The sequence below is a fragment of the Bubalus kerabau genome, chromosome 2 (assembly GCF_029407905.1).
Source record: "Bubalus kerabau isolate K-KA32 ecotype Philippines breed swamp buffalo chromosome 2, PCC_UOA_SB_1v2, whole genome shotgun sequence".
Lineage (NCBI taxonomy): Eukaryota > Metazoa > Chordata > Mammalia > Artiodactyla > Bovidae > Bubalus > Bubalus kerabau.
Window position 1 is genome coordinate 113550776 of NC_073625.1, and position 16842 is coordinate 113567617.

General features: G+C 39.9%; 1 protein-coding gene across 1 annotated transcript in view; it reads left to right on the forward strand.

The window, feature by feature from the left end:
* SLC49A4 (solute carrier family 49 member 4) overlaps positions 1 to 16842 on the forward strand; it is a 101103-nt gene that overhangs the window by 24394 nt on the left and 59867 nt on the right. The window contains exons 3-4 of the mRNA XM_055568394.1: positions 5771 to 6036; positions 15896 to 16025. Coding sequence (XP_055424369.1) covers positions 5771 to 6036; positions 15896 to 16025 — 396 coding nt within the window. The remainder of the gene's footprint in view (positions 1 to 5770; positions 6037 to 15895; positions 16026 to 16842) is intronic.

The following is a 16842-nucleotide window of genomic DNA, read 5'->3' on the forward strand; positions in this document are numbered from 1 at the left end:
AATGAAGAGGATAGGTTATCTTGCTGAGGTTTGAAGTCTCTTCCAACTATAAAAATTCTAATTCTGAAACATCATATTACTCTAAGTATAAAATAATTTAAGAATCCTAGGTATTTGTTCCAGAATGTCAGAAAGCAAAAGATTGGGATGCAAAATATCATTACATACAAGCTAAAATGTCGAGTTCATGAGAAAACATGAACTTAGAGGTCTTCAGTTTGAACTTTAGCTGTTGGCATTTGTTTGAAAAGCTATAGTATATTGAATCATATGAAAAGGAATGCAGCTGTGCATAAATGCTACACCACGTGCCCCTGAACCCCAGCCTGTCCACAACAGGAGCAGTGGTTGGTGTGTACAGAACCAAGGCAAACAGCCCGGCCATGGCAGGGGTCCCCAGGCTCAGCAGTACTGACGCTGGTGGACTGCTAGCCCACTTCCTAGCCTTTACCACCCGATTCTACCAATGCTGGAGAAACTCCCAAAGCTCTGATCTAATCTTCTCAGCCCACTAGGGAAATTCCCCTCTTTTCCACCTGGCCTGTGGGGAAGGCACAAACTAGGCCTCAAGTAGGCAGAAGCTAGGTGAGCAGAACAAAATTGACAAAGAAAAAAGACCCGAGAAAGAAGGGGAAAAAAGGAAGTTTGGTGGGCTAGGGGGAGAGATGAGAGGGAGTAAATTAAGGGACAGTGAGAGGAGACTGGGATGAAGGAAAGCCTTGCACGACTGTCACAGCTTGACCTGCAGAGGTCAGGACACCTGCAGCCTCCTAACCAATGTATGGCTACCCATCTTCATCAGGCGCAAAGTTTCAGGTGAGGAAGCCAGGGTTAGCCCCCTTGAATTAACCAGTCCGCTTTCTTCAGAAGCTCCCTTATGCTCCAGAGCTTATTGCCCAGGAGACAAAACTACGTCCTCGTACTGCTAATTTCTGCCTGCCCACCTGTGGTGCACGACGCTTGAGACAGTGCTGAAGCCTTGACCTTGCTCTTACTGCCCTCAGTGTCTTTTTCTAAAAGTTTTGTTTCCCAAATTTGGGGAAAAATTTGTTTTTTTGTTTTGCTGACTATAAGCTTTTTAAAACCTAAAAGTGGAACTGATGTGATGTATGTGGTGGAACCTTGTGAGGTTTGAACCGCGTGATCCCAGTTCCCTGTTCTTGGATCCTAGAGAGCATCCCCACTCTCTTCTCACTCTGGGGAGTTTAGAAACCACAGTTCTGACCCACAAGGAACTTAGCTGATAACTGCAAAACAAAACTAAAGCACATAGTGATGATCCAGAAAAATTAAGTTATGAGATCTACTTTACTTAGCGGAAGATTGTGGATAACACCTCTTTTGTTTTTCTGTGTTTTTTTTAACACCCAACTCAAATCAATAGTTACAAGTTTCTGAAAGCCATCTTCTTTCAGGAGTGCTTCGAAAGCATTAGGACAATCACAACAAGTTGCATTTCTCTCTCAGCACATGAAGGCAGAGAGACTTTTCTGTTCAGACTGTTCATTTGAGCTGCGTGTTTTTCCTTGTCACACTGTTAAGCTTATGTACCTAATTCTTGTTCTGGCATCTGTTTTTAACAACTGGAATGACGAGTCTAAATGTAAATTTCCATTTTCTTACACGTCTGACTTCCATCCTCAACAGTCTGCTGAAACTGCCTCTGCTCAGATCATGGAAGACCTCCTTGTTACTGAGGAGCTTACGTTTCAGTTAAACCCTCTTTCTGTTTGATTTAAGACTATTGGCCCCTCACTTTCCACTTTTTTAAACCCTTTTCTTTTTAGTTACTATGACACCAGCCTTTCTTGCTTTTCATTTTTTTTCTACCTCTGTAATTGCTCCTTCTCAATCGTCTTTCTAGACTCCTCTTCCTCTGACTGTTTAAAAGTGATGGTTCTCCAGAGTTTCTTCCTCAACCCCATCATATATGTCTCATCTCAGACCTCTTTCCTTAGCCTGTGACCTGTAGTCAAGCACTTACTGGACATTTTTACAGAATTATGAATGGCACTCCCCACATCTAGTCATTCACGTAGCCATACCTATTGTACCACCTCAACAGCCCTCCAAACCATCCCTTTTCTGTACCCACTGTTGTTGCCAGTGCCAGCAAACCCTTGTCCTAGACTCCATGCCTGAGGGGATTCTACTCTGGATTTCCTTCAGCTTTGCCATTCCCTATGTGGTGAGGAGTCTGTAGGGCCAAAGAGGTATGTCTGCCCTGCCCCTCACCACTTTCTAGCTACACAAGACCCCAGCAATCCCTGCACTGTCTCTTTCCCAGGTCTGTTCTTCCAAGGATGAACTGCATCCCTGGGTGTGCTCCCTGGGCCCACAGGGTAGCTAAGGGGCAGCTGTTTGGAAGAGGATAGACGGAGCTTGGATGGGATTGGACCTTCAGGTCCATGTGCGAATATTATGAAGCCCCTGTGTTGTAGACCAGAGTCAGAGGTCAGAGGACAAGGAAGGCGGAACACTTGCCTTACTCTCGTCACAGGCCTGACAAACTTACTAGTTATTGCCTTATTTTTCTTTATATTCCTGATATAGTGCTGGTAAGTGACTCTTCAGCTACTCTACTTAAAGAGTTTTAGCTTTTTAATTTTAAATTCCCATGCACCTATTGCTATCACAGTCCCTACCCAATAACACAATGAATACTCAGTACATGTTGGTTGAATGAATTAAACAACACACAGTTTGTATTGAAGAATTTATAATTATTTCCTCTTCTTAATTGTCATTTTTAAAGAATTTATGGTAATGTTTTATATGATTTTATTATGTCTTAGGGTTAGCACTTTTTCAGGAAAAAACATACCTCTAATTTTGCATTACTATTAAATGGAAAAACTAGACTTTATATATGTGTGTGTGTATGTATATATATGTAACTTAATTTTATTTCTAAATATATTTTTACAAACAAATTAATTTCTTAAAATAGGGTAAGTTAATGGTAGGTGACAGAAACCTATGTCAGACAAACATGAAAATCTTTACATTACAGATTGGTGTTGTGCCGTGGTCACCAGATGGCAGTGCTTATAACCAATTAGTAAGTGACAAGTCCTGAGGCGTTGTAGGATACAAATTCAGGAAGGAAGAGAAGTAAGTTCTGGAAGATTTAAATATGCTGGGAAGACCAGGGACTGGATTTCCCTGCCAGATTTCCCACGAATTCAGAGGATAACCCCCAATCCTGTAGGTTCCAGTTCTCCTACTGAACTCATTTATGAGGAGTGCATTTATGTATGATGACTTTTAATGCAAACAAAAACAAAAACACACAAAAAAAGCACACAATTATTTAAATTAGAATAATTTTTAAACACCAAATCAGCATGTTTTTCACTGTAATTTTTCACTTTGATAATCCATGTTGTAGATGCACAAAGACCCCAGCAATCCCAAGTTTGGTGACCTTTTAGACTTATACGCCATCTGAATTGTCCTTAGTACCATATGACTTTAGCAAGTATACTTGTGTTGGATGCACAAGTATACTGTGCATTGAGTAAACTGGACTAGGATGGTCCTCATATTATCTCAAGCTCACATGTTCTATGACACGTACATTTGCTGCTTGGAAAATAATCTTTTCATGATTCCACTGAGAGGTAGCAAAAGCTGAGCCATGGCAATTATTTGAGTTTTATACCTTAATTTTCAGGATGCATTCTGTTTTATCAAGTAGTTTTTAAAAAATATTTCTTCATTTGTTTGGCTGCACTGGGTCTTAGTTCTGGCACACAGCATCTTGAGTTGCGACCTGTGAACTCCTGGTTGCGGCCTGTGGGATCTAGTTCCCCGACCAGGGACTGAGCCTGGTTCCCCTGAGTTGGGGTCACCAGGCAAGTGGGTTTCTTTTTTTTCGATATCTTTCCATGTTCTCCTTCCACTCTTAACATGTTTAGGCATAATAAGACTTGCTCATTCCAGTGCTTCTCCTTCTAGATGGGATGAGTCTTTCAGGAACACCTCATTAAAGGTGTTAAATATCACGGTAGCTGCCATTATGTGCCATCATGCATTGTTTGACTGTTGTATCGTCACGAGTCATGATTAAGGGAGTCATGATTAAAACCACTTAATGACAGTGTTTCAAGAATATTTCTATGATGAAATTGCTGTGTGACAGCTGAGGATCCTCTGGCATTTGGAGGAGGTATGGTTTATAAACAGTTTAATTGTGTTTGTCATTTAGAAAATAGTTCCCCTTACATGAACATATTTTTAAATGTCTTTGGTTCCCTAAATTTAGTAATATTAATGATTCTGGAAGCTATTTTGCCTTCAAATAACTTATCCAACATGTACAAAGGTTTGAGCAGACGTAATTCACATATTCTACTTCCCACTCACTTATGCTTCTACATTAAGAGCCCTACTTTTACCCACATGCCTGTTTATTTTCCCTTCTACATTCAAAAAACTTTTATCAAGGTGGTACTTGTTAAAAGGAAGATCTGACACCTACATGGTGGTTAAAAAGCAAAAGGAACAGAAAGAAAAAGTAGTATCATATATATGACATGTATACTGTTCCTTTCATTTCCTTTACCTCCAAAACAGAAGAGGTTGACTCACTTCCCTTTTTTTGTCTGTGCTTTTTGAACTTCTGACTTCTTTTCTCCTTCAAGGCTACTTTTGAATGTGAATGTTTGTGTTGGGGGTGGAAAAAGAAATGTGGGAAAAGGCTTTTCAGGTTCCGTGTTCATCAGGGAACAGGACAGAGCACTGAACAGAATACGGTAATGAGGAAGGGTGAGTGCAAGAACAAATGAAATGGAAGCAAGGAACTACTCTTCACTAAGCCTTGCAATTAAAGTCTGAGACTGGAAAGGACCTAGGGATCTATAATTATAGTACCTTCACCTAACAAATACTCACAGCATGCCGACTGAAATTAAACTAATCTCTTCATTTTATGGGAGAAGGAATGGAATCCCACAAAGACATATTACCCAGGAGCATTAAAGTAGTCAGGTGCAGACCAAATCCTCTGATTTCTTGACCAGTTCCTCTTCCATTAGAAAATTCTTTAATGTTTATTTTTCCTTTTTTTGTATTTCCGTTATCCTGCAGAGAGTAGATGTGAAATGTTGAGCTCATTTGTGTTATTTGTAGGGCTGGAGGCACTTACTAGGTTTCTATAAGTGGCAGTCTCAGAGGATATGGAATTGGGAGTCAGACCTGGGTCTGAATCTTAGCTTTGCCTGTTAGCACTTGGGCAAGTTTTTTATGTTTCCAAGCCAAAGCTTTCACATTTCAGTAAATGGAGATGATAATATCTTGCACATTATGTTGTGATAATAAATAAAACAAGGTTATTGAAAGTATTTACTTTGGTACGTGGCACAAGTCACAGGCTTCAGTAAATATTTGTGAAATGAATAAGGGGTGACCATTGGTGTATTATGGTTATATGCAGTTATTGGTGTATATGTGGCTTTCCAGGTGGCGCTAGTGGTAAAGAACCTGCTTGCCAATGCAGAAGACATAAAAGATACAGGTTCCATTTCTGGGTCAGAAAGATCCCCTGGAGGAGGAAATGGCAACCCACTCCAGTATTCTTGCCTGGAGAATCAGATTGGTGTATTTGATTTCCCTCACAGAGAGTCACCATACTTTACCTTTCGGGTGTCTCTTGTTCTTTATAGATATGTATTCTTATTGCTGTAGTGAACACTGTTGGCTAACTTCTTTTTGTCTAGAAGATGCCTATTTTAGCTGCCTCACAGCCTTTTAATGTGTTTGATTCCAGACTAATCCATGGAGGACAGCTGTTAAATGGATTGGCAGGTCCAACTGTAATGAACGCAGCTCCATTCCTGTCCACAACATGGTTCTCTGCAGACGAGCGGGCCACTGCCACAGCTATCGCGTCGATGCTCAGCTACCTCGGGGGAGCTTGTGCATTTTTAGTTGGACCGCTTGTCGTCCCAGCTCCCAATGGGACAGCGCCTCTTCTTGCTTCAGAGAATAGCAGGACCCACATTAAAGATCTCATAGAGACTGTATTATACGCAGGTATTTTAAAGCTTATTTTCTTCCTGTTATATTTTGTCTTTTATCCCTGGCATTTTCACTCTACTTTTTGTATACCAGATCACTTCTTATAAAATAGAGGACTGCTGCTGCTGCTGCTAAGTCGCTTCAGTCGTGTCCGACTCTGTGCGACCCCATAGACTGCAGCCCACCAGGCTCCCCCATCCCTGGGATTCTCCAGGCAAGAACACTGGAGTGGGTTGCCATTTCCTTCTCCAATACATGAAAGTGAAAAGTGAAAGTGAAGTCGCTCAGTCGTGTCTGACTCTTAGTGACCCCATGGACTACAGCCCACCACGCTCCTCCATCCATGGGATTTTTCAGGCAAGAGTACTGGAGTGGGGTGCCATTTCCAACTAATCCATACATATTCATATGTGTGCTTCCCTTTCATATAATATGGAGATGCCTATTTAAAACTTACCCTTTCTAGGAAGTGTAGTAAGTTTAAAATGTATTATTGCTACATGAAAGGTTATTTCTTAACTTTACTCTTCCCATCCGTTTACAGTTAAGAACTGTATAACGCCTTGTCTAGTGTCTTTTCTAGATATCGTGTAAAAAACTGAACATAACAATCCGTGATACATATTTGTTAAGCTTCTATCAGTAGGTGTTAAGTCCATTTTCTCCCTGTAGTTTCCTGTTATTGGCCATGTTCTCTTAACTTCATAAACGTAGATCACCCATGATTTTCCTTTTCATTTCCTACTCTCTATATGTTTAGTCTATTAATAAGGGATGTTGACCTTTTCAAAACATTTTCTAGGTCCTTTCTCTTTATTTTAGACTCAAGCCCTAGTCCACTCTTAAATCTTAAGTATATTGCCTCTCCCCGTAGGCCTGTTCATTATTTCTTTCTGTATTCAGAACACTTTTTGTAAGTGTTTCACTATGTACCAAACACCATGGTAAGCACTGGGAATTGACAAGATAACTGATGAGATCATTACAATACAAATAAGGATACAGAGCTTGGGAAGCCTAACTGACCTGGCTTTGGAGAGAAGTTGAGGAGTCAGGGAAGACTTCACTAGGAATGTGATAATTAAACCTAAGAACTTCACAGGTGTTCACTGAATGTTCACGTGGGTTAAGGTGTCCCTCATAGAATGGCAGAGAAGGTATACGAGAGCTCAGTATGTCCAGGGAACTGCATGTAATTTTGTATGGCGAGAGTAGTGTGAATATGTGTTTGGGTGTAGGTAGCAAGTGACAGAAAATGAGACTGAAAAGGTAAAGGACCAGATTATGATGAACTTCGTATTAGTTCATGTATTTACTCATTAATTTAACAAGTATATTTTGAGCTCCTATCTATCTTTAAGTGTTCTAGGCACTGAGGTAAACATAGTTCCTGCCCAGACAGAACTTAGTGTCGCAAAGCATATAGACAAACAAGCAGTTGTAAAACAAGGTGCTAAGGGCTAAAATGAAAGACCTACAATTGCTTTGATTGCTCAGAGGAGAAGCACCTAACCAGATTATGGAGGTCGAATAGAACTTCCTGAAGGCACATAATCTAATTTGGAACCTAGGAATGAGAGAGCTTAGCCAAATATAATGGGGAGAAGGAAGAACAGATTAGAGAGAGAGAACCATGGAGGAGAAACCTCCAGTAAGAGGGGAGAGTCTGCTACAATCAAACAGCTGAAGAGTGGTAAAAGATGCAGCTAGAGAGGTAAGTCAGGCCACACAAGCCTCCTAAGCAGAGGCAAAGTGTTTAAAGTTTACCAGGTTGTAGGCAGAGACCACATTCCAGGGACTTCTACACTAGAGAGCTATATGATGGAACTTATATCTCAGAAATATGATGTGGAGGGGATAAAAGTGAAATTAGAGGTGGTGGTGGTAAATAAAGCTCCCTGTAGACGACTCACTCCTTTTAAAGAAAGAAGCTGAAATGTAAGAATAATAAAACCAAAAGTAGGTAAAACAAATTTTGAACTTTATTTTGGTTATATCATTTCTTTTTATTGATAGCTTAGGCAGTTGTTGTGTCTTTTAAATGACTGGATTTTAGGCACTACTGGGCATGTATTAATGCTCTACATCCTCTGGCTAATGATTCCCAGGCTGTCAAGCAGAAATCCCTATTCAAAGCTTCCAGCTATTGCTTCAGTGCTTTCATATTTTCCCATTTGTTTTCCTGAGGTAATGTCCCATGACCCTTCTTTCCATTAAAAAATAGTTTGCTTAGAATCATGACCTTAAAAGATTAATGATTCTTAAACTAAAATTATTGCAAACAAAGACATTATAAGTAAGCTGTAGACCAATACACATAGGCACATAAGTCCTGAACAAACTACTAGCAAACCAAATCCAGTAACATAATAAGGATTATACACCACCACCAAATGGATTTTATTCCTGGAATACAAGTTGGTTTAACATTCAAAATCCAATTAATATAATATGTTAATAGAATAAAGGAGGAAAACTATGTGATCATCTTAATAGATGGGGGGAAAAAAAAGCATTTGACAAATCTAGCACCCTTTCAAGATAAAAACATCCCCAAATTAGAAATAGACAGGAACTCCCTCAACCTAGTAATATTAGGGCATCTATGAAAAACACATAGATAAGATCATATTTAATGGTCAAAGACTAAATGCATCCCCCCCGCCCCGAGAACAGGATCAGCGAGTAAGAAAAAGAAGTAAAAGTCGTCTAGATCAGAAAGGAGGAAGTAAAACTATCTCTGTTGAAAATGGCATGATCTTGAATATATAAAAATCCTTTGTAAATTACTAAAAAAGACTAATAGATCTAAAACACAAATTCAGCAAAAACGAACAAGCTCATCCTAAAAAAAAATAGTTTTAGGATGCACGATTAATATATAAAAATCAACTGTATTTCTATACACTTGTAATGAGCAGTCCAAATATGTAATTAGGAAAACAGTGCATTTGCAATAGCCTCAAAAAGAATAAAATATTCAGGAATAAATTTAAGAAAATAAGCGTAAAACTAGCACTCTGAAGACTATAAGGCACTGTTGGAAACAATTAAAGAAGACCTAAAGAAATGGAAAGACGTCCTGTTCGTGTGTTGGAAGTTTTAATATTGAAGATGGTAATACTACCGACATGTATCTACAAATTAAATGCAATCTCAATTAATATTTAGCTGCCTTTGTTACAGAAACTGACAAACATCCTAAAATTTGTATGGAAATGCAAGGGACTCAGAATAGCCAAAACAGCCTTGAAAAGGATAACATTGGAGAACTTACAATTCCCAGTTTCAAAACTTACTACAAAGCTTCACTGATTAAGACAGCATGATACTGGTATAATGACACACATATAAATCAACAGAACAGAAGTGAGATTCCAAAAAATAAACCATTACATTTATAGTGAAATGACTTTTCAACTTTTTGTTATAGTCAATTGACTTTTGATAACAGTGCCAAGCCAATTCAAAGGGAAAAGAAAAGTGATATTGGAATAACTGGATCAATTCAGTTCAGTTCAGTCGCTCTGTCGTGTCCGACTCTTTGCAACCCCATGAATTGCAGCACACCAGGCCTCCCTGTCCATCACCAACTCCCGGAGTTTACCCAAACTCATGTCCATCGAGTTGGTGATGACATCCAGCCATCTCATCCTCTGTCGTCCCCTTCTCCTCCTGCCCCAATCCCTCCCAGCATCAGGGTCTTTTCCAATGAGTCGACTCTTCGCATGAGGTGGCCAAAGTATTGGAGTTTCAGCTTCAGCATCAGTCCTTCCAATGAACACCCAGGACTGATCTCCTTTAGAATGGACTGGTTGGATCTCCTTGCAGTCCAAGGGACTCTCAAGAGTCTTCTCCAACACCACAATTCAAAAGCATCAATTCTTCGGCACTCAGCTTTCTTCACAGTCCAACTCTCCCATTGATACATGACCACTGGAAAAACCATAGCCTTGACTAGACGGACCTTTGTTGGCAAAGTAATGTCTCTACTTTTCAATATGCTGTCTAGGTTGGTCATAACTTTTCTTCCAAGGAGTAAGCGTCTTTTAATTTCATGGTTGCAATCACCATCTGCAGTGATTTTGGAGCCCAGAAAAATAAAATCTGACACTGTTTCCCCATCTATTTCCCATGAAGTGATGGGACCAGATGCCATGATCTTAGTTTTCTGAATGTTGAGCTTTAAGCCAACTTTTTCACTCTTCTCTTTCATTTTCATCAAGAGGCTTTTTAGTTCCTCTTCACTTTCTGCCATAAGGGTGGTGTCATCTGCATATCTGAGGTTATTGATATTTCTCCCGGCAATCTTGATTCCAGCTTGTGCTTCTTCCAGCCCAGCATTTCTCATGATGTACTCTGCATAGAAGTTAAATAAGCAGGGTGACAGTATACAGCCTTGACGTACTCCTTTTCCTATTTGGAACCAGTCTGTTGTTCCATGTCCAGTTCTAACTGTTGCTTCCTGACCTGCATATAGGTTTCTCAAGAGGCAGGTCAGGTGGTCTGGTATTCCCATCTCTTTCAGAATTTTCCACAGTTTATTGTGATCCACACAGTCAAAGGCTCTGGCATAGTCAATAAAGCAGAAATAGATGTTTTTCTGGAACTCTCTTGCTTTTTCCATGATCCAGCAGATGTTGGCAATTTGATCTCTGGTTCCTCTGCCTTTTCTAAAACAAGCTTGAACATCTGGAAGTTCATGGTTCACATATTGCTGAAGCCTGGCTTGGAGAATCTTGTACCTTACAAATAACTGTGAAAAGAAGAGAAGCGAAAAGCAAAGAAGAAAAGGAAAGATATAAGCATCTAAATTCAGAGTTCCAAAGAATAGCAAGGAGAGATAAGAAAGTCTTCTTCAGCAATCAATGCAAAGAAATAGAGGAAAACAACAGAATGGGAAAGACTAGAGATCTCTTCAAGAAAATTAGAGATACCAAGGGAACATTTCATGAAGAGATGGGCTTGATAAAGGACAGAAATGGTATGGACCTAACAGAAGCAGAAGATATTAAGAAGAGGTGGCGAGAATACACAGAAGAACTATACAAAAAAGGTCTTCATGACCCAGATAACCACGATGGTATGATCACTCACCTAGTGCCAGACATCCTGGAATGTGAAGTCAAGTGGGCCTTAGAAGGCATCACTAGGAACAAAGCTAGTGGAGGTGATGGAATTCCAGTTGAGCTATTTCAAATCCTGAAAGGTGATGCTGTAAAAATGCTACACTCAATATGCCAGCAAGTTTGGAAAGCTCAGCAGTGGCCACAGGACTGGAAAAGGTCAGTTTTCATTCCAATCCCAAAAAAAGGCAATGCCAAAGAATGCTCAAACTACCGCAGACCATTCAGGTATGACCTAAATCAAATCCCTTACGATTATACAGTGGAAGTGAGAAATAGATTCAAGGGATTAGATATGATAGACAGAGTGCTTGAAGAACTATGGACGGAGGTTCGTGACATTGTACAGGAGGCAGGGATCAAGACCATTTCCAAGAAAAAGAAATGCAAAAAAGGCAAAATGGTTGTCTTTGGAGGCCTTACAAATAGCTGTGAAAAGAAGAAATGAAATGCAAAGGAGAAAAAGAAAGATATACCCATTTGAATGCAGAGTTCTAAAGAATAGCAAGAAGAGATAAGAAAGCCTTCCTCAGTGATCAATGCAAAGAAATAGAGGAAAACAACAGAATGGGAAAGACTAGTGATCTCTTCAAGAAAATCAGAGATACCAAGGGAGTATTTCATGCAAAGATGGGCACAATAAAGGACAGAAATGGTATGGACCTAACAGAAGCAGAAGATATTAAGAAGAGGTGGCGAGAATACACAGAAGAACTATACAATAACGGTCTTCATGACCCAGATAACCACGATGGTATGATCACTCACCTGAAGCTAGACATCCTGGAATGTGAAGTCAAGTGAGCCTTAGAAAGCATCACTACAATTAAAGCTAGTGGAAGTGGTGGAATTCCAGTTGAGCTATTTCAAATCCTAAAAGATGATGTTGTGAAAGTGCTGCACTCAATATGCCAGTAAATTTGGAAAACTCGGCAGTGGCCACAGGACTGGAAACAATCAGTTTTCATTCCAATCCCAAAGAAAAGCAATGTCAAAGAACGTTCAAACTATCGCACAGTTGCACTCATCTCACACACTAGCAAAGTAATGCTCAAAATTCTCCAAGCCAGGCATCAATAGTACATGAACTGTGAACTTCCAGATGTTCAAGCTGGATTTAGAAAAAGAGGAACCAGAGATTAAATCGGCAACATCCACTGGGTCATAAAAAAAATAAGAGAGTTCCAGAAAAACATGTATTTCTGCTTTGTTGACTACACCAAAGCCTTTGACTGTGTGGATCCCAACAAACTAAAAAATTCTGAAAGAGATGGGAATACCAGACCACCATACCTGCCTCTTGAGAAATCTGTATGCAGGTCAGGAAGCAACAATTAGAACTGGACATGGAACAGCAGACTGGTTCCAAATCAGGAAAGGAGTATGTCAAGGCTATTTATTGTCACCCTGCTTATTTAATTTATATGGAGAGTACATCATGTGAAATGGTGGGCCGGATGATGCAGAAGCTGGAATCAAGATTTCTGGAAGAAATATCAATAACCTCAGATAATGCAGATTACACCACCCTTATGGCAGAAAGTAAAGAAGAACTAAAGAGCTTCTTGATTAAAGTGAAAGAGGAGAGTGAAAAAATTGACTTAAAACTCAACATTCCGAAAACTAAGATCATGGCATCTGGTCCCATCCCTTCATGGTAAACAGTTGGGGAAACAATGGAAACAGTGAGAGACTATTTTGGGGGACTCCAAAATCACTGCAGATGGGCTCTGCAGCCATGAAATTAAAAGACGCTTGCTCCTTGTAAGAAAAGCTATGACCAACCTAGACAGCATATTAAAAAACAGAGATATTACTTTACCAACAAAGGTCCATCTAGTCAAAGGTATGGTTTTTCCAATAGTCATGTATGTATGTGAGAGTTGGACTATAAAGAAAGCTGAGCACTGAAGAATTGATGCTTTTGAACTGTGGTGCTGGAGAAGACTCTTGAGAGTCCCTTGGATTGCAAAGAGATCCAACCAGTCCATCCTAAAGGAAATCAGTCCTGCATATTCATTGGAAGGACTGATGTTGAGGCTGACACTCCAATACTTTGGCCACCTAATATGAAGAGCTGACTCATTGGAAAAGACCCTGATGCTGGGAATGATTGAAGGCGGGAGGAGAAGGGGACAACAGAGGATAAGATCGTTGGATGGCACCACCGGCTCAATGGATATGAGTTTGAGCAAGCTCTTGGAGTTGCTGATGGATAGGGAAGCCTAGCGTGCTGCAGTTTTTGGGGTCGCAAAGAGTCAGACACAACTGGGCGACTGAACTGACTGACAGAGTTTCTTTGGAGGATGATGGAAAAGTTTTAAACCTGTGGTGATGATTGTAAAACTTATTGATTTATGCACTTTAAATGTGTGAATTCTATATCTTATGAATTATATCTCAGTGAAGCTGTTTACAAAAATGCCAGTAGAATGATGGACAAAGAATACAAATAAGGCAATCACAGAAGAAATACAAATGGCCACTAAGCATATGGAAGATGCTTATTCATTTTTACTCATAATTAAAAGTACTGTAAAGTAAAACAATGCATTAAATTTGTTTCTAAGATTGATAAAAAATGACAACATTGTTTGTGGTTAGTGTCTTATAGAAATATTGTACCTTTTTGCTAAGGATATAGCCCTAGACTTAGAATTATCCTACTGAAAGAACATCTAGAAATCACTTAGTCTGTGCCCTTTATTGACCCAGAAAGAGTAAGGAATTCATTCAGTTTATAAGTTAATTAATGGGATATACTGGTCTATACTCCAAGGTTTCCTGACTTTTCTATTAGAGTCATGCTTTTCTACTAAATTGAGCACAGTTAAAAGCTGGGACTTCCATGTGCCAGAATTCTGGAGGGAAAGATCAGGACTCCTAGGAACTTTTCCTTCTATAATGGTGCCCAAACTAAGATTGATCAGATGTTCATTTTACTTTTCATTGTTTCATGAGCATGTGTGTGCTAAGTCATGTCTGACTCTTTGCGACCCTGTGAACTGTAGCCTACCAGGCTCCATTGTCTATGGGATTCTCCAGGCAAGAATACTGAAGTGGGTTGCCATGCCCTTCTCTGGGGGATCTTCCCAACCCAGAGATCAAACTTGCATCTCTTGTGGCTCCTGCATTGCAAGCAGACTCTTTACCATTGAGCCACCAGGGAAGCCCTTTGATTGTTTAATAGCCTACATTAGCTGGTCTTGTGTTTGTTAAATTTTGCTCTCTGTCTCTTGGTTTCTTTTTTTTTGGGGATGCTTCCCTGTCATGTTCAGATTTTCCATAAAGCCTATATATTAAGTCTGTTCTACACAAAGCATTAGAATATCCTATCATTGATCAAACAAACCTTTTCCTGTCCTAGTCTTACCAATTTTCTAGCCTAGTCTTTATTTTTGAGGGCCATGCTTATCAAACAGTCATCCTAGGCCTGTTTAAAGATCTCTGTTATAGATAATACTGTTGGCTTTTAATGGGTTTTCTCCTTAGAGGAACATTTGTTTACTGCTTCAATCCTCTTTTTATGTAGTGTACCATACCATAAGTCTGCCATACTTATTTCCTTGTATGACTTCTTACCTGCTGGAAGTTATATCTTTGCACGTCAGTCTTTCTCACAAGACTGAGCTGTTTTGTCTAGGCAAGTACTATATTTTGCTTACCTGTATATAACTATTTGCTTATCTATATTTATCTGTATATACATTTATAGATATATCTGTATATATCTATATATGTATATTCTCACCCAGCTTATTTAACTTGTATGCAGAGGACATCATGCAAAATGCTGGGCCGGAGGAAGCTCAAGCTGGAATCAAGATTGTTGGGAGAGAGATTAATAACCTCAGATATGCAGATGACATCACCCTTATGGCAGAAAACAAAGAGGAACTAAAGAGTCTCTTGATAAAGGTGAAAGAGGAGAGTCAAAAACGGGCTTAAAACTCAACATTCAGAAAACAAAGATCATGACATCTGGTCCTATCACTTCATGGCAAATAGATGGGGAAACAATGGAAACAGTGACAGACTTTATTTTCTTGGGCTCCAAAAATCACTGCAGATGGTGACTGCAGCCATGAAATTAAAAGACACTTGCTCCTTTGAAGAAGAGCTATGATTAAGCTAGACAGTGTATTAAAAAGCAGAGATATTACTTTGTCGACAAAGGTCCACATAGTCAAAGCTATGGTTTTTCCAGTAGTCATGTACAGATGTGAGAGTTGGACCATAAAGAAGACTGAGCGCTGAAGAATTGATACTTTCGAACTGCGCTGTTGGAAAAGACTCTTGAGAGTCCCTTGGACTGCAAGGATATCAAACCAGTCAGTCTTAAAAGAAAGCAACCCTGAATATTCATTGGAAAGACTGATGCTGAAGCGGAAACTCCAATACTTTGGCCATCTGATAGGAAGAGTCCACCCATTAGAAAAGACCCTGATGCTGGGAAAGATTGAAGGCAGGAGGAGAAGGGGACAATAGAGGATGAGACGGTTGAATGGCATCACAGACTCAATGGACATGAGTCTGAGCAAATTCCAGGAGATGGTGAAGGACAGGGAAGCCTCGCATACTGCAGTCCATGAGATTACAAAGAATTGGACACGACTGAGTGACTGAGCAACAACAATATATCTAAAGCTGCATTGATGCTCAGTAAATATTTATTAAAGAAATACTTGAAATGTTGAACTTTTTGTGTTGTCTGATTAACATTTTACTTTTTTTGTTTCATTTTTCAGAATTTGGAGGTGTCTGCTTACTATTTTCTGCAACTCTAGCTTATTTCCCACCTCGGCCACCTCTTCCTCCCAGTGTTGCGGCAGCTAGCCAGCGGCTGAGTTATCGACGGAGCTTTTGTAGGTTATTAAGGTAAATATTTTTTTTTTTTGGTGGGGGGTGGGGGGCCAAGAATACTGGAGTGGTTTGCCATTCCTTCTCCAGCAGATCTTTCCAACTCAGGGATTGAACCCAGGTCTCCCACATTGTAGGCAGACACTTTACCATCTGAGCAACCTTCGTTTCCAAGGCAAACCATTCAATATCACAGTAATCCAAGCCTATGCCCCAACCAGTAACACTGAAGAAGCTGAAGTTGAACGATTCTATGAAGACCTACAAGACCTTTTAGAACTAACACCCAAAAAAGATGTCCTTTTCATTATAGGGGACTGGAATGCAAAAGTAGGAAGTCAAGGAACACCTGGGGTAACAGGCAAATTTGGCCTTGGAGTACGGAATGAAGCAGGGCAAAGGCTAATAGAGTTTTGCCAAGAGAACGCACTGGTCATAACAAACACCCTCTTCCAACAACACAAGAGAACCCTCTACAAATGGACATCACCAGATGGTCAACACCGAAATCAGATTGATTATATTCTTTACAGCCAAAGATGGAGAAGCTCTATACAGCCAGCAAAAACAAGACCAGGAGCTGACTGTGGCTCAGATCATGAACTCCTTATTGCCAAATTCAGACTGAAATTGAAGAAAGTAGGGAAAACCACTAGACCATTCAGGTATGACCTAAATCAAATCCCTTATGATTATACAGTAGAAGTGAGAAATAGATTTAAGGGCCTAGATCTGATAGATAGAGTGCCTGATGAACTATGGACTGAGGTTCATGACATTGTACAGGAGACAGGGATCAAGACCATCCTCATGGAAAAGAAATGGAAAAAGGCAA